General features: G+C 42.8%; 1 protein-coding gene across 1 annotated transcript in view; it reads right to left on the bottom strand.

The window, feature by feature from the left end:
• Positions 1-19,432, bottom strand: part of ASPSCR1 (ASPSCR1 tether for SLC2A4, UBX domain containing) — a 133,548-nt gene that overhangs the window by 104,547 nt on the left and 9,569 nt on the right. The window contains exon 4 of the mRNA XM_075014451.1: positions 13,353-13,453. Coding sequence (XP_074870552.1) covers positions 13,353-13,453 — 101 coding nt within the window. The remainder of the gene's footprint in view (positions 1-13,352; positions 13,454-19,432) is intronic.

Raw genomic sequence — 19,432 nt, 5'->3', positions numbered from 1 at the left:
CTTGGAAGAAGCCACAGAGTCTGAATGAGGTAACTCTTCCATAGCATTAAAAATTGTCTGTGAAACTATAGACGACGGATTAGCTGGTAAAGACTGTGCTCACAGACTGATCGGGTTGTATGCCTCAGCACGTATCTAAGAGTTAAACAAACATTAAGAGGCTGGGCCAGATGGGGTTCCATCTCCCAGATCACAAGGGATGTGTATTGTTTACGGATTCTGGGTTGTTGTTTTGTTTCTGGTCTCATTCCCAAAGAAACACTTCATTAGAGAAAAGTATGATCCCAACTATCATGGTTAAATTCATTCTCACCCCTCCTAGCAAGGCAACATAAGCCCCAAGGGAAACCCCTCAGGTTAGAGGAAGCGGCATAATTTTCTCCTCAGGCAACGAAGAAAAATCATCCCTCAGCACTATGGCAATCTGTGCATCCAGGTGAAAAGTCCACACAACCCCTCAGTGCCCGTACACCTTTCAACATGTGAGCTGATTCTGTTGATCAGAGAGGAAATCTAAGAAGCTTCCAAATACTATATGCCTTCTCCCATCCCTACTAGATTCACTCTTCCCTTTCCTGAGCAGAGCTTGTACCAACCCATTCTTCATGTAATTCCAGATCTCTTCCAGGCATGGAATGATCAACAGTACTGAAGGCCACAGAGAGATCCAGCAATTCCAGCACAAAGGTTTGTTTCTTATCCAGGACTAGAGGGAAACCATGCATCAGTGCCACCAAGACTCTGTCCTGCAGCTTCGTCTGAAGCCAGAGTCGGGGTCCGGAATGACAGCTGAGGACTAATGCTTCTGGAGTTTGGATGCCACCACTTTCCAGATAGCCGTATAAGGAAACAGGAGGTTAGAGGAAGGACAGTAATTGATGAGTGAGTGCATAGGGCTCCTAGAGTAAGAAATGAGTATATCTGGTAAATGAGAACTGAAGTTCCAATATCTGGCAACAAACCCCCTCTCTTTGAACAAAACTGGTCAGACCTTGGGTTAACAATAGAGCGAGACGATTTACATTTTGAGGAAAATTCAGTTGTGTGTTATAGGCATTAATAGTTAAATAACTAAATATTAGATTTTATGATTTGGGTTTGAAGGATTACTTTTATTACAATGGTCATCAATGGCCTATGTTCCAAGATACAGGAATGGAAGAGGCTTACTACTAGTACTAGAGTTAACTGAAATGAACTTCAGCTCTCTGCATCTGCCCAGTAAGGCTTTAGCATGGTGCATTTACAAATCAAACCCTTGAGCATTTCAGCGCAAGAGCTAGGGCTTTAAATTGTCACACTTTCTGTTCTCAGCCCTCAGATTAGGAAAGATGAGGGTTCTTCTGCCAAATCCTTCCTTATCCATCACCAAGAGCCAATTCATAATTCAAAATAAGGCTTCCGTGGATTCAACTCAGACTTACAGTCCAGCAATCGATTTTTCTCTGTGGGAGGGAGATTTGCATGCAAAGATCTGAGGGAATCCAAAGTTCAGTTCCTCACTTAAGACTGTGTATAACAAATTATTGCCAAGCATAAAAGGGTGTCATAAGGCAGAGGGAGGGAACTTGTTCTTCCTTGCCTCTGAGGATAGAACAAGAGGCAATGGACTTAAATTGCAGCAGGGGAGGTTCAGGTTGGACATTAGGAAAAAGTTCCTAACTGTCAGGGTGATCAAACACTGGAACGAATTGCCAAGGGAGGTGGTAGAATCTCCATCACTGGAGATATTTAAGAAGAGGTTAGATAGATGGCTTTCAGGGATGGTCTAGAAAGTGCTTGGTCCTGCCATGAGGGCAGGGGGCTGGACTGGATGGCCTCTCGAGGTCCCTTCCAGTCCTACTCTTCTATGATTCTATACCTGTCAAGGACACTGGGTGAGCAAGGGCCAGTATTGACAGATAAGCTCAAGTCCATGGGTCCCAAAAAAACAGATCTGTTTCAGGAGACTCAGACCAAGAAATCACATGGGATAGGGAAGCAGGAATCAAAAGAACATTAGGTGGTCCTGCTCACAACTCACTGACATAGCAAAGCTCCATTCAAAATCCACGAGGAGGCCAACATTTCTCTTCAAAGGAGGGGTATAGCTGAGACAGGTGCCGAGGCTGCTACAAACAAACACTCTCATTGGCAGGTTTCTTTCTGACCTGTCATCTCAGGCAGCCTTCTCAGCTTTCAGGATACAGTCAGTCTCCAGCTTTACCCTGTCCTTTTCTGGCCATTCTTTTAGCATCTCTTACAGCAGGTCCTAGTCCCATGCTCTGAGTGCATTTCCCCAAAGTGCCCTTTGGCCCCCATTTTTCTTCTCCCTGTACAATCAGTCTATAGATAATCTGATCGTCTTACATGGCTTCTGCTACCTGCCACATTCTGATGACTCTCAAACTCTTTCCAGTTCCTCATTAACCTGCCTCCTTCCATCCAATCCTCCACATTAGCCTCTCAACTACCTCTTAGATGATGTCTCATCTGAACCTAGACAAAAATCATACTTTTTATCTTCCCACTGAACCTTTCTTGACCCTCCTTTTCCCTCACTGTTAACTCCACCACACCCCATATCAATCAGGTCTCAACTTGCTGGTGATCTTTTATTCCTCCTGCCTCCCTTACCCAACACATACAGCCCATTCCAAAGTCCCGTCACATCTTCCCTCCAGGATTCATCTCTCTCTATATATTCCCACAGTCGAATCTTTCATTCAGGCCCTCACTATAGGCCTGCTTAATTACTACAACAGCGTCCTCTCTGGCCTTCCAAACATATGTATCACTTCACCTTCAGCCCCTACTAAATCCTGCCACTAAACTTAGGTGGTCATGGTCCATATTGCCCCTGTGTCCTCCACCCGTCAGGTTGTCACACAATCTTTTCCATGCCTTCTTCTGCACAATCACCCATATACAGCGAAAAACCTCCTAAGCTCATCCACAAATCCCTATCAAGTCCACATTTAAGTACAACTTAAAAACTGTAAAACAAGGCACTGATAGTTGGGACACTTTCTTCGGCCCTTTAAGAGAAGGCATTCTGGGACGCTACACCATTGTTGTGCCACCTCCATAAGGAATCATCTGACATGTGTGCTGTAAGTGGGAAAAGATCACTAACCCAAGAGAAGCCATGGAAAGCACTACATAGTACCTAAGATTCAAGCTGTGGATAACCTGCACCAAAGAGCCACAGGATTACCAAGACAAGAGAGGAAAGCAGTGTATGCTTTGTGTTTTCAAACTTGTTTTGTTAATTCCCAAAAAAAGTAGACTAAAATGAGAGACGGCCAGAGGCATAACAACTCAAATTCCTTAACTACCATGAAAGAAATCAGACTATCATCTGGAACAGGGGGAAACTGAGGCACGCAGGCACACCCCTCTGCATCAAAAAGATCTAGTTTATAGTGAAAAAGTTTGACTTGTATACATTATCTATTGTTATTCCCCTTCCCCTGACTTCTACTTGTTTGTTCTGAGATTGTAAGCTCCTTGGATCAAAGCACATTCTTTTTATAGTGGGTACTGCCGCAAACAAACAACAGCACAGGGTCAGAGTGACAGAATGTTCTTCACAAAACACCAGAACTACAAACACTGTTTAAGTGAAAAAAAACCTACAGAAACAGATGGGCAGGAGTGTGAAACAGAAATGGGACAACACCCTTCAACCCTGCTGTCAGAAGTGGCGTGTGTAGGACCACATGCCTTAATCCAGTCTCTATAGGGATGACACACATCTAAAAGAGCCAAGAGATTTGTTTTTGTGTAACTGCTGGAAGCCAGCAGGCTCCTCCTCCAGTGGCTGCTAATCCATTACGTGCATTCAGTGAAGCAAGAAGACACATCAAACTTGTTATTTCTTTGATGTGCTCTTCTTCAGAAGGGAAACACAGGCAGACTAGATTCCCCCATGTAGTAATCTGACAGGAGCTGTAAACATCTTGTGCAAGAAATGCAGCACACTGAGAAGAGGAGCAGCCTGCAATAGCTTCCAGACTTTCTTCAGACTCAGTTAGCAGAGATGGACACTGGAGTCCCGAGGGAAATTCCAGAGGGTTTAGCATACTTCCCCTCACACACACTGTAGGCACCAGAGTTCTCCAAGAAAACATCTCCAAAGCCCAAGAAAGGAAGCAGCAAAAGCCAAAAAATGGAGAACTGGTTTACAGCTACAAGGACCCATACAGAAGTAGCCATAAATCAGTCAATGACTTCAGCCAGGAGACCATCAGTTCAAATGCTACATCATCAAGACACATATGGCACCTTTGTCGCTTCGTGCATTTGTCCATTCAAATAGCTGAGCTCACCTGCCAGAAGTCAGGAAATCTGACTTGTCTGACGGACTTAAGTTAATAATTCTTAATACTTCTGTAGCACTTGACATTTTCAAAGACCTCTGTGTACACTGACCACTAAACTGGTGTTATGGTAATCTATAGCAAATGAGACCACTCCCTGAAACCAAATTACAGAAGCAAGATCTTACAGTTCCTGCGAATACACCAGTTGATGTGTGAGTGAGCTGTAGAGAGGTTACCACTGCACACAGATGGCTCCTCCACTAAGTCACAAATATTTCCTCAATTAAAAAGAGAGCTTCCTCATTACACTATTAACATCCCTAGATCTTAGCTCCTTAGCACAAGACAAATTCCCCCAGCTCCACAAGGGATAGGTGTTTAAACTCTGGAAAACAATGGCAGTGAGAAAGGATGTGGGTCTAGCCCCTTTCCTGTCTCATGTTCCACTTCCTCCAATCATTTTAGTCAGCTCTGACTAATTCCATTAAGATGGAGTTCTCAGACACAGGCAGATTCAAACATGATCAAAATGTGGACAAAAGAAACATTTAAAAAAAAACCCTAAGAAAAATGTCTGAAAGATAAACTTTGATTAGATTGTGAGTAAGGCAATAAGAGCACTCAACAGGCATAATCGCAGACGAAAGAAAGTTTTCTCTTCTCACATGATGTTACATGAGCACAATCATCACTGTGGGAAAGTAAAAAGCGTGAGGTGTGTCCAAAAAGACAAGTAAATCTGTTACAAGTGACATTGCTTAGGATGATACCAACAGTATGGAGAGAGGGGCTTAGGGAGCTGAATGTTTTATAGAAGAGGACTGCAGATACCTCACAATAATCAAGGTTCAATATTCAAAAATGAAGCTGAATCAACAATCAAAGAAAACATTTAAAATGCAACAAACTGAACATGGGATATATCAGAAGAAAAACTTGCTTAGGGTTAAAAGTTCAGCTTCACCTTTACCTTTCCTGAATTATTATTAAACAGGATTCCCTCCCCTGCATGCCAAGCCAATCAGTGCTGCTTTGGTAAATGCGTGTAGAGACCATATCACAGTACCACATATTTACAGGCTGAAAATATATTTGAGGCAGGCAGTGGCAGGCTACCTCATCTCAGGCTGAGTGAGCTAACCGTGACTCTTTTTTTGCATACAACCGTATGGACACGGTCCTCTTACTGGCAGCACTGTCCAGAGAACTGATGTCAAAAAAAAAAATTTGGCTGATCCTTTATTTGATCCTAGCAGAACTCAAGTATCTTTTACACAAAGCTTGCAGGAAAGGGTGTAATGCAAAGATGCATCTGAGAGGGCAAGAAAGCATTTTCGGGCAGAGAAATGGATGAACACATGGCACCATCTTAACTTTCTGTGACATGACAAAGTATCTCACTTTAGAGACTAACACACATTCATTTAGTCATGAGCTTCCTTGGGTAAAACCCACTTCTTCAGATGAAAAGTTTGAAGAAAATCTGAAGAAGCAGGTTTTACCCAGGAAAGTTCATGACCAAATAAATTAGTTAGCGTCTAAGGTGCCTCAGAGCTTATTATTTGTGATGGTACAGACAAACACGCCACCTCCTCTGAGACTTTTTAAGGGGTCTCAGTTGCTACAGCCCACAGCTCTGTAAGCTCACAAGAACAGAGTGGTTCCAATTGAGCTTTCATGCGCTCCCTCAGAAGCGTATTCATTTCTTACAACACAGGGGAGTTGCAAGCTTTGATATTTTAGGAGCAATCAGACAATAGTCTATCTTCAGCCAGTCAGCAACATGGCAAAACAGCTGTAAATAGATAGATCCAGGAAGATGACTGTTAAGCACTTCTATGCAAGGTTCCTCCTTGGACAAGAGTACACCATATTGCCAAGTCTTTTCCACTTTGAATTGCAGGGAATGTTTTCAGAAGTGTCCAGGAGCCAAATCCCACTGAAAGTCAATGGGACTTAGAGCATCTAAGACACACAGGTGCTTTTGAAAATTTTACCCATAAGTCCTGACAACTGACTTCCTCAAAGGTTAAGAATACACAAGCAACCTGCTCAGGTACTACACACCAACAAGTCTTTACTCAGAGAGAACCAGATACTTCGGCTGTATCTACATTAGCAAGTTCTTTCAAAAGAGACCATGAAGCGTCTACACACACAAAAAAGCAATTCTTTCGAAAGTAAATTGAAAGAACATGGCATTCCTTTCGAAATCACTCTTCTTTTCCTGTTTCAGGAAAAGGGCCCCCTTTTGAAAGCTTCTCTCGAAAGAACACACGTGTAGACACTCTGCGGGGCCCATCTTTCAAAAGAACGCTCTTCATTTATGGTCCCTAGCCCGTTCTTTTGAAAGAGCAGGAGCTATGTGGACGCTCTCTTTCAAAAGAGATCACCCTTTTGATCCACTTATTTGTGTGGATGCACTCTTTCAAAAGAAGTTCTTAAAGATCTCTGTAATGTAGATATAGCCTTAGGGACACAGGGCTCTCAAGGTAAAATGGAAAAAAAGTGTTCTGGTTCTCAATGATAATCAGAAGCCAGATTCCTTTCCTGATTGGGTCAACACTGACCATTTTCTACAGTACCAAGAATTACACCTTAAAGATGAACAAAATGATTTATTCGGTGATGAGCTTTCGTGGGACAGACCCACTTCTTCAGACCAATTTCATTTCTAATACAGACCAATACAGAAATTGATCTGAAGAAGTGGGTCAGTCCCATAAAAGCTCATCACTGAATAAATCATTTTATTAGTCTTTAAGGTGCTACATTTTTGCTGGTTTGTTTTGTTGGAGTACAGACTAACATGGCTACCTCTCTGTTACCATTCAAGAATTACCCTGTCCAGAAAATTGTTATTAAAAATTCACTGAACCTCAGTCTCCCCTAAGACTCTCCAGACTCTGGCTACCAGAAACACTCTCAGAGGAGCGTTCTTTCACAATTCTAGTATGGTCTTTATGCCATATGACAGAGAATAGTAGGTCCTTGTTCTAATGAGTAATCAAGACTCAATTCTGGTGTCCATTGCTAGAAGATGATGAAGCTGCCACTTCTTGACTCAGAAGTCACTCAGCAGCAGCTGAAAGAATCAACTGCAGTGATCTTACTCATTTCCCTACCACATACACATAAAGAAGGAATCTTTGCAGGATACTGGAGGTGTACACAGCCATACAGGTTCCAGTGACTTTTTGCTTCTTTATGTAAGGTACGGAAACCTAATTATCTCTTTGAAGCAGGACTACACCTCTTTGGTATCCAAAAGTCCTTAATGCAGACAGGACCATCGTTGTCTCCAGAATATTAGGTGCCACCCACTTTTCTTGGAGAGATTAAATTCCCATGGGGTGAAGTCCCAGGAATTCTTTATTCTCTGTTGTATACATCTTTGGTCATAATATGAACTGATGGTGTTTGGAAGTGCACTCCTACTCATGGATAGTTCCTATACTGTGACAAGGACAGAAAGTCCTGGGAGGTCACTCCTGACCAGAATGAGGCACCTCTTCATATTTTCCCTCTGAAGGAAATGAACATTCTGATGAAAATGCTAGATCTGCAATGCTGGAATGTACAAAGGAGAAAATGTAAACTCAGGAAGGCTTGGTGTGTGACTAATGGAAGGGAATCTGGCTCATGCTTTTCTCAGGTACTGCCCTTACAATTTAAGAAACAAGATAGGGGAAGCCATTTTCTAACACTTCGTCATCTGCCACAATGGCTGGTTTGGGTAATGGTATGGCACACACTGGCTGAAAGAGAACTTTGGTCTCTCTTGTATTAACGGTCAGTCCCTACTTGCAGTAGGCCACAGCGAAAACGTCAATGATTGCTTGGCAGCATTAGCGTATTGAAGTTCTAACACTGATGATGTTTTGGTCTTGGCTCTGAAGAGGCCCAGATTGAATAATATGTAGGTTACTTTGACTGCACTTGGGACATCATCTCCAATAACCTGTAACGGTGCTGCCAGGAATATATTAAATAGTATAGGCGCTATCACACCCTCTTGTTTGACTCCAGTCCTTATGTCAGTTGGTTCAGTTGTGTCACCACTGTTGAGTATCGTGGCCTGCATGCTGCTGTATGAGAGATGTATGCTGCTCACAAATTTTGGTGAACAGCTGATGTGTTACAGGATCTTAGAGAGAGCCTCCTGGTTTACAGAGGTGAATGCTTTACTCAAGTTGAAGAACACTGTATACAGAGGCTAACATTGCTCGAGACAGTTCTCTTGTATTAGGCAGGCAAAAAGATCTTATCTGTTGTTCCTTGCCCTAGTTGGAAGCCACAAGGTAACTCCAGAAGAACAACTTGTGCCAGTGGAAGGAGACAGTTCAGAAGGACTTTGGTGAGAATTTTTCCTGCATCTGAAAGCAAGGAGATCCCACGATAGTTTACAAAGTCCATCCTGCCACTCTTCCTAAAGATGGTCACTTTGATGGTGTTTCCTCTCTCCAAATCATCAGAACAAGGGAACACAGGCACTACAGCAGGAACTGCACTCCCTATTTGATTATCTTGGCAGATTCCATCAGTGCCTGTGGCCTTACAGTATTTGTCTTTTTTATGGCTGTTTGCATCTCACAGATGGAGGGTTCATGAGCCTTACTGACATGAACAGGTAGACTGGTGATCACACTGAAAATGCTGTTGTGACAGAGTTGGGGGGATACCTGTGTGTACGTGAGTGGCTCACCGAGGATGTGGGTCTCCTGCTGAGGGTAACCTTGAAGACCAGGTAACACCTTTGTACTGGAGACAAAGGAGAAGGTGGAGCCTGAAGGGTTTGAATTGGAACTGGGAGTTGGAAGCAGTTAGTCTGGGCCGAGAAAGAGTGAAACCAAGGAGAGGGCAAGGCCCCGGCTCCGGGGGCCCCTTGGGGCCTCCTCTCCCCAATGTGGATTGGACTGGCTGTCTCTGTCAGCTGTACCGACTCCTCAGTACAACGCTGTGTCCTGTTGGCTAATAAACCCACTGTTCTCCTGCTGAGTGAGAGTCACTCCTGCCTACAGACGCGGTGCAGAGCTTGGGAGTCCCAGAACCCCATCACAGCTGTCAACAGTTGCATTACAGTGGACAGGTGGCTTATGTTTTCCTACCACCAGCTATTGATGTCACCTTTGGTCTTGACAAGCTATGTCCCATCTACTGATCATAGGGCAGTGACACCTTTTAGGCATCCATAAGTTAATTTAACACTGTTAAAGAACACATGACTTGGAACTCGCATCCTCCTCTATTTCCTTTTGTTAGTCTCTCCACCAATTTTTAAGAACACTAATTCTTCATTGTATTTCAGCCTTCGCAAGCCTGTAATTGTTTCTTCTGCTGACACGTGAAGTTGCGATGCCAGACTTTGAATGTTCTACATTTAACTTCAGTTAGGTCCTGGATCTCCTTATCGTTACGATCAGACTAATCCTGATTCCATTGCTTGGGGTAGCCAAGGGTTTCACGACAGGTTTCCAGGATAGCAGTTTTCAGAAAGGACCATGCCTGAAGACGGCTCTCTGGTGGTCGGCTGCACGGCTTGTCACTAAGGCTTTGGTGGAAGGTAAGCCTCATGTTGTGCTCCTTTAAAACCCATGGTGTTGATCCTGTTACAGTGGGAGGGGCTTTTTTGGGGTGGGGGCTGGTGTGTGTGGGAAAAACATGCTTTGGTGCTACTTTGAACAACTTAATGGAACTTAATCATTGGTGGTTGATCCAGAGTCATCATCATCTATCATAGCACAAGTGATGTGGATGCCAGCACGGTCCCAAGATTGGACAATGACACAATCATAAGCAGGTGCCAGGGTCCCGAATATGGGTGTCGCCGGGGGGGTCCCTGAAATGATTCTTCCACCAGAACAAGGTGTTCATTATAACAAGACCACAGTCAGCACAGTGTGAGAAGGAGGTGATCATTGGAGGTGGCTTTTTCATCCCCCAAAACACCTTCCCTACCAATGGACTCCATTCCACAGGTGATAGTCAGTACTTATTTTCGCACTGACATCCTGAGAAGTACCAACTTGTCCTCTTTACGGGCATCTCTGCTGATGCTATCAAGGTGTGCATAGAAGCATTTCTTGGTATATTCTTCAGCTTGTAGGGTAGGAGTGTAAGCACTGACTAGTGTCACGAACTGGCTGCTGGCCAGCCTAAGGGGCAGCATCATTAGATGTTTGCTGACACTAGAGGGTGTTCACTGAGGCTAGCTGTTCTTAATAACAAAGCTGATGCCATGCATGCAGTGCTCATCTTCACATTCACTTCTCCAAATGAAGGTGCAACCACGACCAATTTTTCTCTACTTTGGCCCTCATTAGCTAACCAGATCTCACCTCACAACAGTGATATCAACGTTGAACTTCCTCAGCTCTTGTGCAGTGAGGGCTGCTTGATGCTCAGGCTGATGAGACTTCGCTGTCCGCCAGTGTCCTCACATTCCACCTTCCAAATCTAAGTACATGTTTTCGTCTTCTTCTTATGTCCTGTTCAAATTAAAAGGTGTACTCTCTCGCTGCAATTACCAGGCAGGATGGGTTGAGACAGACTTTTTAGGGCACCTTTTCTAACCCACATTCTATTCAAGGTGAGCAGGGCAGATCAAAGCACTGCTCAGTCACAACCTACAGCTGCCGGGACACACTTCTGTCTTGTCCAAATATGTAACAAATATCTTGAAGCTGCTGCCTCTGTGCCAGGCTGTGACTAGAAGTTCCAAAGACACAAGCCTGCACCCATCACCACTCACTGATCACGAATGGTCTAGAGTCACAGGAACGAGAATAGTAACAGAGAGAAAGCCGTGCTAGTCTATATACTATCAAAACAAAAAAACAGTCAAGTAGCACTTTAAAGACTAACAAAATAATTTAGTAGGTTAGCTTTCGTGGGACAGACCCATTTCTTCAGACCATAGCCATACCAGAACAGACTCAATATTTAAGGCACAGAAAACTAAAAATAGTAATCAAGGTGGACATATCAGAAAAAAAATTATCAAGGTGAGCAAATCAGAGAGTAGAGGGGCAGAGGAGTCAAGAATTAGATTAAGCCAAGTATGCTAACGAGCCCCTATAAAGGCCCAGAAAATTCACATCCCAGTTCAGACCACGTGTTAATGTGTCGAATTTGCATATAAAAGAGAGTTTCAATATCAGACATCTTTGTTTTCTTTTTTCCTTAATCTGAATTAAAAGAACTTTTTGAGTTTACATTTAGCCATCCCAAACAACTCTATGCTCATATATCAAACAAGGAAAATACCTAAGAAGCAACAATTACATCCCCTCAGAACTTGTGCCAAAGCCAAGCTCTTCATGGTCAGCGTGTGCCATGTTGTTTCTTGGGCCCTAGCAAAGATATCGTATGTGAAAGGGAGAAGAAAAATCAGCAAGGCTGAGCTTTTCAGTAGCTCCCAGCCACTGTTTGGTAAAGGAACACGCTGCCTTCTAACAGTCCCATACACTATGCAAAGTCCTACTCTAAAAAGAAATGTTCCTTTGAGCAGTCTCTGCAGCCCCAAGACTAGTCTGCCCAAGCCACACTACGTACTTTCTCTCAGTTCCCTGAGAGCAGATGTGGCTGTGAACACTTTATCCTCCATTTGCAGCATTCGTTAATTGTCTCAACTTTCCACATGACTGAATTCCTCAATTGGTCCCACTATCAAAGGGTCTTCAAAAGTTATAATGAGACCCAAAGTATTGGGGAAAGCAAAGTACAAACTCCTTCAGCACCCAGGTCTGAGGAATGGAACTTTATCTCCCTTTGTCAACAACCCCTTAGATTACGTATTGTATGAAACTAAAAATGCGAATCATACACTATTGAAATGGACTGAGATATTCATTTGCACGCTATTACTCATAAGATTCTTCCAAGTGACCTTTTTTTCCTGGAAGTCCTAGTATCAGAGCTTAGAGAGCCTGTGGAGGGTTTGGCATGATACTGAATCACTTACTTTTTTTTTTTTTTTTTTTTTTTTTTAAAGACGGGTATTTAAATTGTTTCAGTACTCAAAGGAGTTTCTAGTTACACAACACTGTAGCACAGCAACTGCCTTATGGTGCAAAAGCTTCATATGGTGCAAAAGAAAACCTCCCATAATGCTAGATAAAATGCAGAGCACCAGCAGGAACTGGGAACTGAAGAAATGAAAGAATGAACTAGGCAGACAAGGACACGAGAGACAGCATATTAGTAAAAGGTAAATCCTGCTTTAAAAAAAGGAAACTGAAATCCCCCACATTGTTCCTGGCAGAATTCGCAATACTTGCCTGAGCTTCAAGAGGTTCAGTTTTCCAAAGCCACAAACAACAACAAGAACAAAATCAAAGAACAGATCTGTCTTTGGAGCAGAGTTTATTAGTTTGACATTTAAAAAAAAATGTTGCTATTGTTCTTGAGTCAACTAAAGACAGAAGGAATCACTGAATGTAGACTGCAGCAAAGTGGAGACAAATGCTTTAACCCTTATAAATATTTATCAAGTTCTTTCTAGAGAGAGCGGAAAGAGGCATGAACCCCTCCTTTTAAATAGGATCTGGTCAGTGGTTTGAAAACGCTGCTTTGGCCTGCACTAGAGGGCTCCAGGTTTCCTCAAAGTGCTCAGAGGAAGCAGTCTGAAAAAGAATCCCACTGCTCAGAACACATGGAACTTCCAAAGCAGACACTCCAGTAGTCCATCTAGTCCAGCCGCCTACCTCTGGCAGTAGCAAATACTTGAATAAATACCACATAATGGACACGTACAAATATCCAGAGGGAAGTTCGTCCCCAGCCTTAGAGAATTAGTGAATAATACTATGTTCTATGGCAAAAAGTTAGATTTCTTTTTTATCCTGGTCTAACTATGAATGATGTAACTTAATAAAACATAAGAAGAATGTAAGGGATCAGGGAGCACAATAAAATACATATAATTCCTACAAATCTCAGGGTTTTTTGACAATATCTAAAAGCTGTAGATATCCATCCCTCTTTAGCTGGCTGTTAGAAGTGTCCATGGAAACAAGCCCTCTTCCTTCTATAAACCTCAATGCTTACCTGGTTTGCGTAAAATAGTTGAGAAGTTCCCACAGTGTCTGGCCAGGGTGAAAGGTGTCCTGTAATCGGGAACCATTATCCAACTGCAATGCAATCTCAACCTAAAGGGGAAAATGCACTGAATTAGATTAAGAACTGTGAGGAAATTCAACTTCTTCACAAATTTTTGTTGTATTTCATCTCTAGGATCTCCCATCCAAGACTGAACCAAGCACATTACAAACATTGAGGAATTAAGCTTCACAAACCTCAGAAGGCACATGTTGACATTTCAAGTTTAAAGTCAGTGGGGACAAAAGGAGAGGTAAGATGACTTCCAAAGACCATGCAGAGTGAGTCAGTGGCAAAGCTGTGAAGAGAACACTGGGAGTCCTGACTCTGTTCTGTGTTTTTTCCATGTTCCTGACTGAAAGCCATCAGAGTCATCCTGAACTTCAGAAATAAAATTCCAAAGAAGTGGCTTGAGAATACAGTAATACCATCTCAGAGTCACTCATACATCTGATGAAGCGGGTCTTTGCCCACGAAAGCTTATGCTTCAAAATATCTCTTATTCTATAAGGTGTCACAGGACGCCTTGTTGTTTTACCTCAGAGTCTGTTCTTAGTTCCAGATCTTCGTCCCAGATGCAGGATAGTAATGTATAGTTTGTAACGCCTGCCCCAAATGTACTATTTGGTGAGCAGAATGCCTAAAACAAGAGCTATCCCTATGAGAAAAAATGAGCCATGAATGATCCTGTGATTCTATGAAGGGGTAGCCACAATGACGGAATGTTCCTGATGTTTGTAACACTCCCAGAAAAGCAGCAGAAAGCAGTCTGAAGCTGCATGAACAGCACACCTAAGGGCTGTTTTAAAAGTACAGTTTTAGAAACAGTAGTATGAATATAAATGTTTAGCTTTTTAAAAACCCAGATATACATCTTTTATTGGGGGTTGTTGGGATTTAAACCCTTTCCTGCATTATCACAGAATATCAGGGCTAGAAGGGACCTCAGGAGATCATTTAGTCCAGACCACTGCCTAAAGCAGGATCAACCCTAACTAAATCATCCCAACCAGGATGATGCAAGCTGGGACTTAAAAACCTCTAGGGATGGAGATTCTACCACCTCTCTAGGTAAAGCATTCTAGTGCTTCACCACCCTCCTGGTGAAATAGTTCTTCCTAATATCCAACCTATACCTCCCACTCTGCAACTTCAGACCATTGCTCCTTGTTCTGCCCTCCCTCACTACTGAGTACAGCTTCACTCCATCCTCTTTAGAGCCCCCTTTCAGGAAGTTGAAGGCTGCTATCAAATCACCCCTCAGTCTTCTCTTATGAAAACTAATAAGCCGAAGCCCTTCAGCCTCTCCTCACAGGTCTTGTGCTCCAGACCCTCAATCATAGTCTGCCTCCAGGCTGGGACAGGGCCAGCACAGTGTCTGGTACCATGGCCAGGGCTGTAGCTGGTCTCTGCAGCGCCCGGGCTGAGCCTGCAGCTCTGGGGCCATGTCAGCAGGCCATTCGAGGAGGAGCTGGCGCTCACGGGGCTGGGGCCATGTCCAGCATGGGCACAGAACCAGCCTTCGCAGTCAGCAGCTGGGCTGGTGCTGGCTCAGCAGAGGTCAAGGTCCAGCAGAAGATAAGGGAGCCCCAGCACTGGGGGTGGCACTAAGGCTCTGGCAGTTGGCACACAGCTCAGGACAGAACAGCACGGCTCCATTGAGTCTGTAATCCTCTATTTTCCAGACAACTTTTCTGGCAACTCCATTCAATAGTTAGTATGCAATCCCTTCAATGCTGATATCAATACTTTGCCAAAAGTATTGCAAGAACAAGCACTCGAAATAAAATATGATTCAAGTGCAAAAGATAATTTTGAAAACTCAAACTTGGAGGAATTTTAGATAAGAATATTTCCCAATGTGCTTGAAAGTTGATAAAAGCACTATGTATTATTCTTTCATTTTTGTCTACATACCTCTGTGAAAAAAGCTTTTCCAGTTTAGTCACATTAAAACAGAACAAACAAATATATCGGATGTCAAAAATTATTTGTGCTGCGCACTTTCATCTTTCAAACCTAAGATTTCCCAACCTGTGAAGAAAATGCAGTTATCCTTCACATTAAATTCATTGTTTCTGCTGTTTCTGATGTTAAATCACATTTTTATTAAATTTTTGGGCCAAGAAAAACTATTTGTGCTTATTTTTAATTTTAAATAACGTTTTTATACCAAGTTTTTGTGTTTATTTTAAATTATGAATTGAATTTTTTTGTTAAAAGGGGGGTTAGATGATGGTAAAGAAGAGGTGGGGGGGGCATGCAGTTCTCTCAAAAAATCAAAAGAGGCGTGATGCCAAAAAGTTTGGGAACCACTGATCTAGACTGTAAGAAGGAAATAGCAACTAGACCAGCAAAAGCAAGAGCAACTTTGAAGTCTACGGACAAGATCTGGCAAAGGAAAGCAATTAGCTTAGGAACAAAGCTGATCGTCTTGAAAACGTGTGTATTCAGCAGCATGTTGTACAGATGTGAGACATGGGTGATAACAAAATATTCAAAGAGAAGGCTACTGACATTCGAGAGGAGTTGTTATAGAAAGATCCTGAGAATAGAACGGATGCAGAAGGTCACCAACGAGGAATTACACAGCAAGATACTGGCAAAAGAGAACCTACTGCAGAAGGTTATACAATGGAAGATACAGCTATTCGAGCATTATCTGCAGAATGAACAACAAATGAAAAATCAAGACTCTGGTATTAGGCATAATGGACAGTTTCAATAGAGAGGCAGGCCCCACAGAGAGTGGCTAGAAGATATAGCAGAGTGGTGCAGAGCTAGTCTATAAAAACTAAGCCACTCTGCACTGGACAGGGAAAGATGCAAGGAAATAGTGAGGGAGTCATTGGACACCAAAGAGTGCTGAGACCAGGGTGGTTTGATGATGATGATCATATAAATATGTAATCATTACTGGCATTAAGAAAACAAGGAAAAGCTATTTACTATTTCCCAGAACACAAGAACTAGGGGTTACCAAATGTAATTAATAGGTAGAAGACGTAAAACAAACAAAAGGAAGTTTTTCACACAACGCACAGTCAACCTGTGTATCTCCTTGCCAGAGGATTTTGCGAAGGCCGGGACTTTAACAAGGTTCAAAAAAGAATGAGATAAATTCATGGAGAAAAGGTCCATCAATGGCTATTAGCCAGGATGCATAGGAATGGTGTCCCTTGCCCCTGTTTATCAGAAGCTGAGAGGAGGTAATGGGGCAGGGAATCACTCGATGATTATCGTTTTGTTCACTACTCTAAGACACCTGGTATTGGCCATTACTGAAAGACAGAATAGTGGACTAGATGGGCCTTTGGTCTGATCCAATATGGCCATTCTTAGGTAACAATTCAACTAAACTGAACGTAACAGCTCTCTAAGCAGAAAGGATTCCCTATGATTTCTATTGAACCAGACTCCATAAAACCAACGTTACCCAAAGATTCAGAGAAGGTGAGCAACCTCAAAAAGTCATGAGCACAGAACATAAAATGATTTCTTCCCTTCTAAGTTCTGATGTGGACCTTCCCTTATAGTGCCTAAGCAACTAGAGAGAAACAGAAAAGAGAATCAGACCTAACATTTTAAAACATTTTCCTTTTCAAAAGACTTTTTAAAAGAGAATACACTACGAAGTATACCAATCTATTGTGAATGCCTTTGAGGAACGAGTTTGCTATCTGCCTCAAAACCAGCTCTTGTAGGATGGCTAAGAGAAAGGAACCTTCCTGCACAGAAAAAAGTGAACATTATTATACATTATATGGGTGCTAAGTAATTTCAGTCAGTCACTAACAGGCTTTTGTTTTCTTCTTTGCCAGAGACCAGCCTCAGATTATCCCCAGCTACAAGGATCCTGACCAGAAATTCAAACTGGCAATTACATCAGATTTTGGGAAACAGTTCAAAGCTAAAAATGTCATGGAAGTCATAGTCGGACAATTAAAAAAAGTCTTTAAAAAATTCCAGGATGCATATAAAATATCACAGAAAACAGTGCCAATTAGTTGGTAAGTTTACAAATGTGCATAAAAGATGGATGGCTGTATCACTGTATCTTCTAAATACTGCCTTCTTCTCTATCCGCATCACAAAGGAATCTGGTAAGCATTGCTCTATGGATACGTTCAAGAGAGGCATCATTTAGTACTGCAGGCACAGCAGGCTGAGCAAACAATGTTGGTAGTACAAACAGAGAAAGAAAACTGGAAGCATGTAACCTCCAGGAGAAAAAAAGCCAATTCAAATATCTCCAATTCCCGTAAGGATACACAACCCTTTTCAAGCTCTTTACACAGGTGATATGGTGGAGAATGCTGTGGCAGAGACGGGATCAGAAGACCACCCTACTGACTGGAAGGCACAGGATGCATAGTCCTAGGGATGGCAGTTCTACAACCATCACTCATAAGAGAAGAAGTTAGGTGGTGGTGGTCAGACACTCCCTCCTAAGAGGGATGGAGTAAGCCATCTGCCGCCCAGACCTGGAATCCCAGGAACTTTGATGCTTACCAGGAGCTAGAATCCAAGATGTGACAGAGCCTTCCAAAAATCAAACCTGTGCATTATTACCCTTTCCTACTTCTCCACGTAGGAACCAATGACAAGCAAAGAATGACCTTGAGCAGATCATGTAACTCTGGAACAGAAAATCAAGGAATATGGAGAGCAGGTGGTGTTGTCATCTGTCCTCCCTCTAGAAGGAAGGGGTCCAGGTAGAGATCATCAAATCATAGAAGTAAATATGTCATTGTGCAGGTGGTGTCAGCAAGAGGGATTTGGTTTCTTCAACCATGGAATTCTGTTTCAAGAACAAGGATTGCTAGGAAGTGACAGGATCCATCTAACAAAGAGAGGAAAGAGCATCTTTGAAGGCAGGCTTGCAAACCTAGTGAGGAGGGTTTTAAACTAGGTTCATCAGTGGATGGTGACAAGTCCTGAGGTAAGAAGGGAAGGAAGAAGATACAACAAAAGGTGGACAACTCATTCAAAAGGAGAAGGTAGGCCAATCAGCTTATTACCTAAGGTGTTTGTACACAAATGCAAGAAGCCAGGGTAACAAACAGGAAGAATAAGAGGCCCTGGCACAGTCAAAGGAGCATGAGATGATTGGAGTAACAGAGACTTTGTAGGGTGACTGGCATAACTGGAGCAATGTCATGGATGAGTATAAACTGTTCAGGAAGACCAGGAGGGGGAGAAATGGAGGAGGAGTTGCAATGTATGTGAGAGAGCAGTCCGATTGCTCAGAGCTCCAGCATATGGAGGCAGAAACGGCAGTTGAGAGTCTCTGGGTTAAGCTTAAAAGCAGAAGAAACAGAAGTGATGTTGTGGCTGGTGTCTGCTATAGGCCACAAGATCAGGCAGATGAGATAGATGAGGATTTCTTCAGACAACTAAAAGAAGCTTCCAGATCACAGACCTTGGTTCGCATGGGAAACTTTAATCACCAGACATTTGTTGGAAGACCAATACAGCAGTGCACAGACAATCCAGGAAGTTTTGGAGAATGGTGGGGATAACTTCCTGGTACAAGTGCTGAAGGAACCGACCAGAGGCCATGTGCAGCTTGACATGCTGCTCACAAACAACACAAAAAAATAGTAGGAGAAATAGAAGTGGGTGGCAACCCTGGGCTGCAGTGATCATGAGGTGGTAGATTTCAGGATTCTGACAAAAAGAAGAAAGGTAAGCAGTAAAATACAGACCCTTGATTTCAAAAGGGCAGACTTCGACTCCCTGAGAAAACTGATGGGCAGGATCCCTGGAAACCTAACATGAAGGGGAAAGGAGTTGAGGAGAACTGGCACTATTTTTGAGAGAGATCTTGAAGGCACAGGAATAAACCATCCCAATGCACAGTAAGAAAAGCAAACACAGTAGGCAACCAACTTAGCTTAGCAGGGGACTTCTTAGTGAGCTTAAACTCAAAAAGGATGCATATAAGAAACAGAAACTTGGATAGAAAGATGTGGATGACTAAGGAGGAGTATAACTGTATGGCTGGGGAATGCTGGGGGTTAATCAGG

The sequence above is a fragment of the Carettochelys insculpta genome, chromosome 20 (genome assembly GCF_033958435.1).
Source record: "Carettochelys insculpta isolate YL-2023 chromosome 20, ASM3395843v1, whole genome shotgun sequence".
Classification (NCBI taxonomy): domain Eukaryota; kingdom Metazoa; phylum Chordata; order Testudines; family Carettochelyidae; genus Carettochelys; species Carettochelys insculpta.
This window is presented reverse-complemented; position numbering and strand designations above follow the sequence as displayed.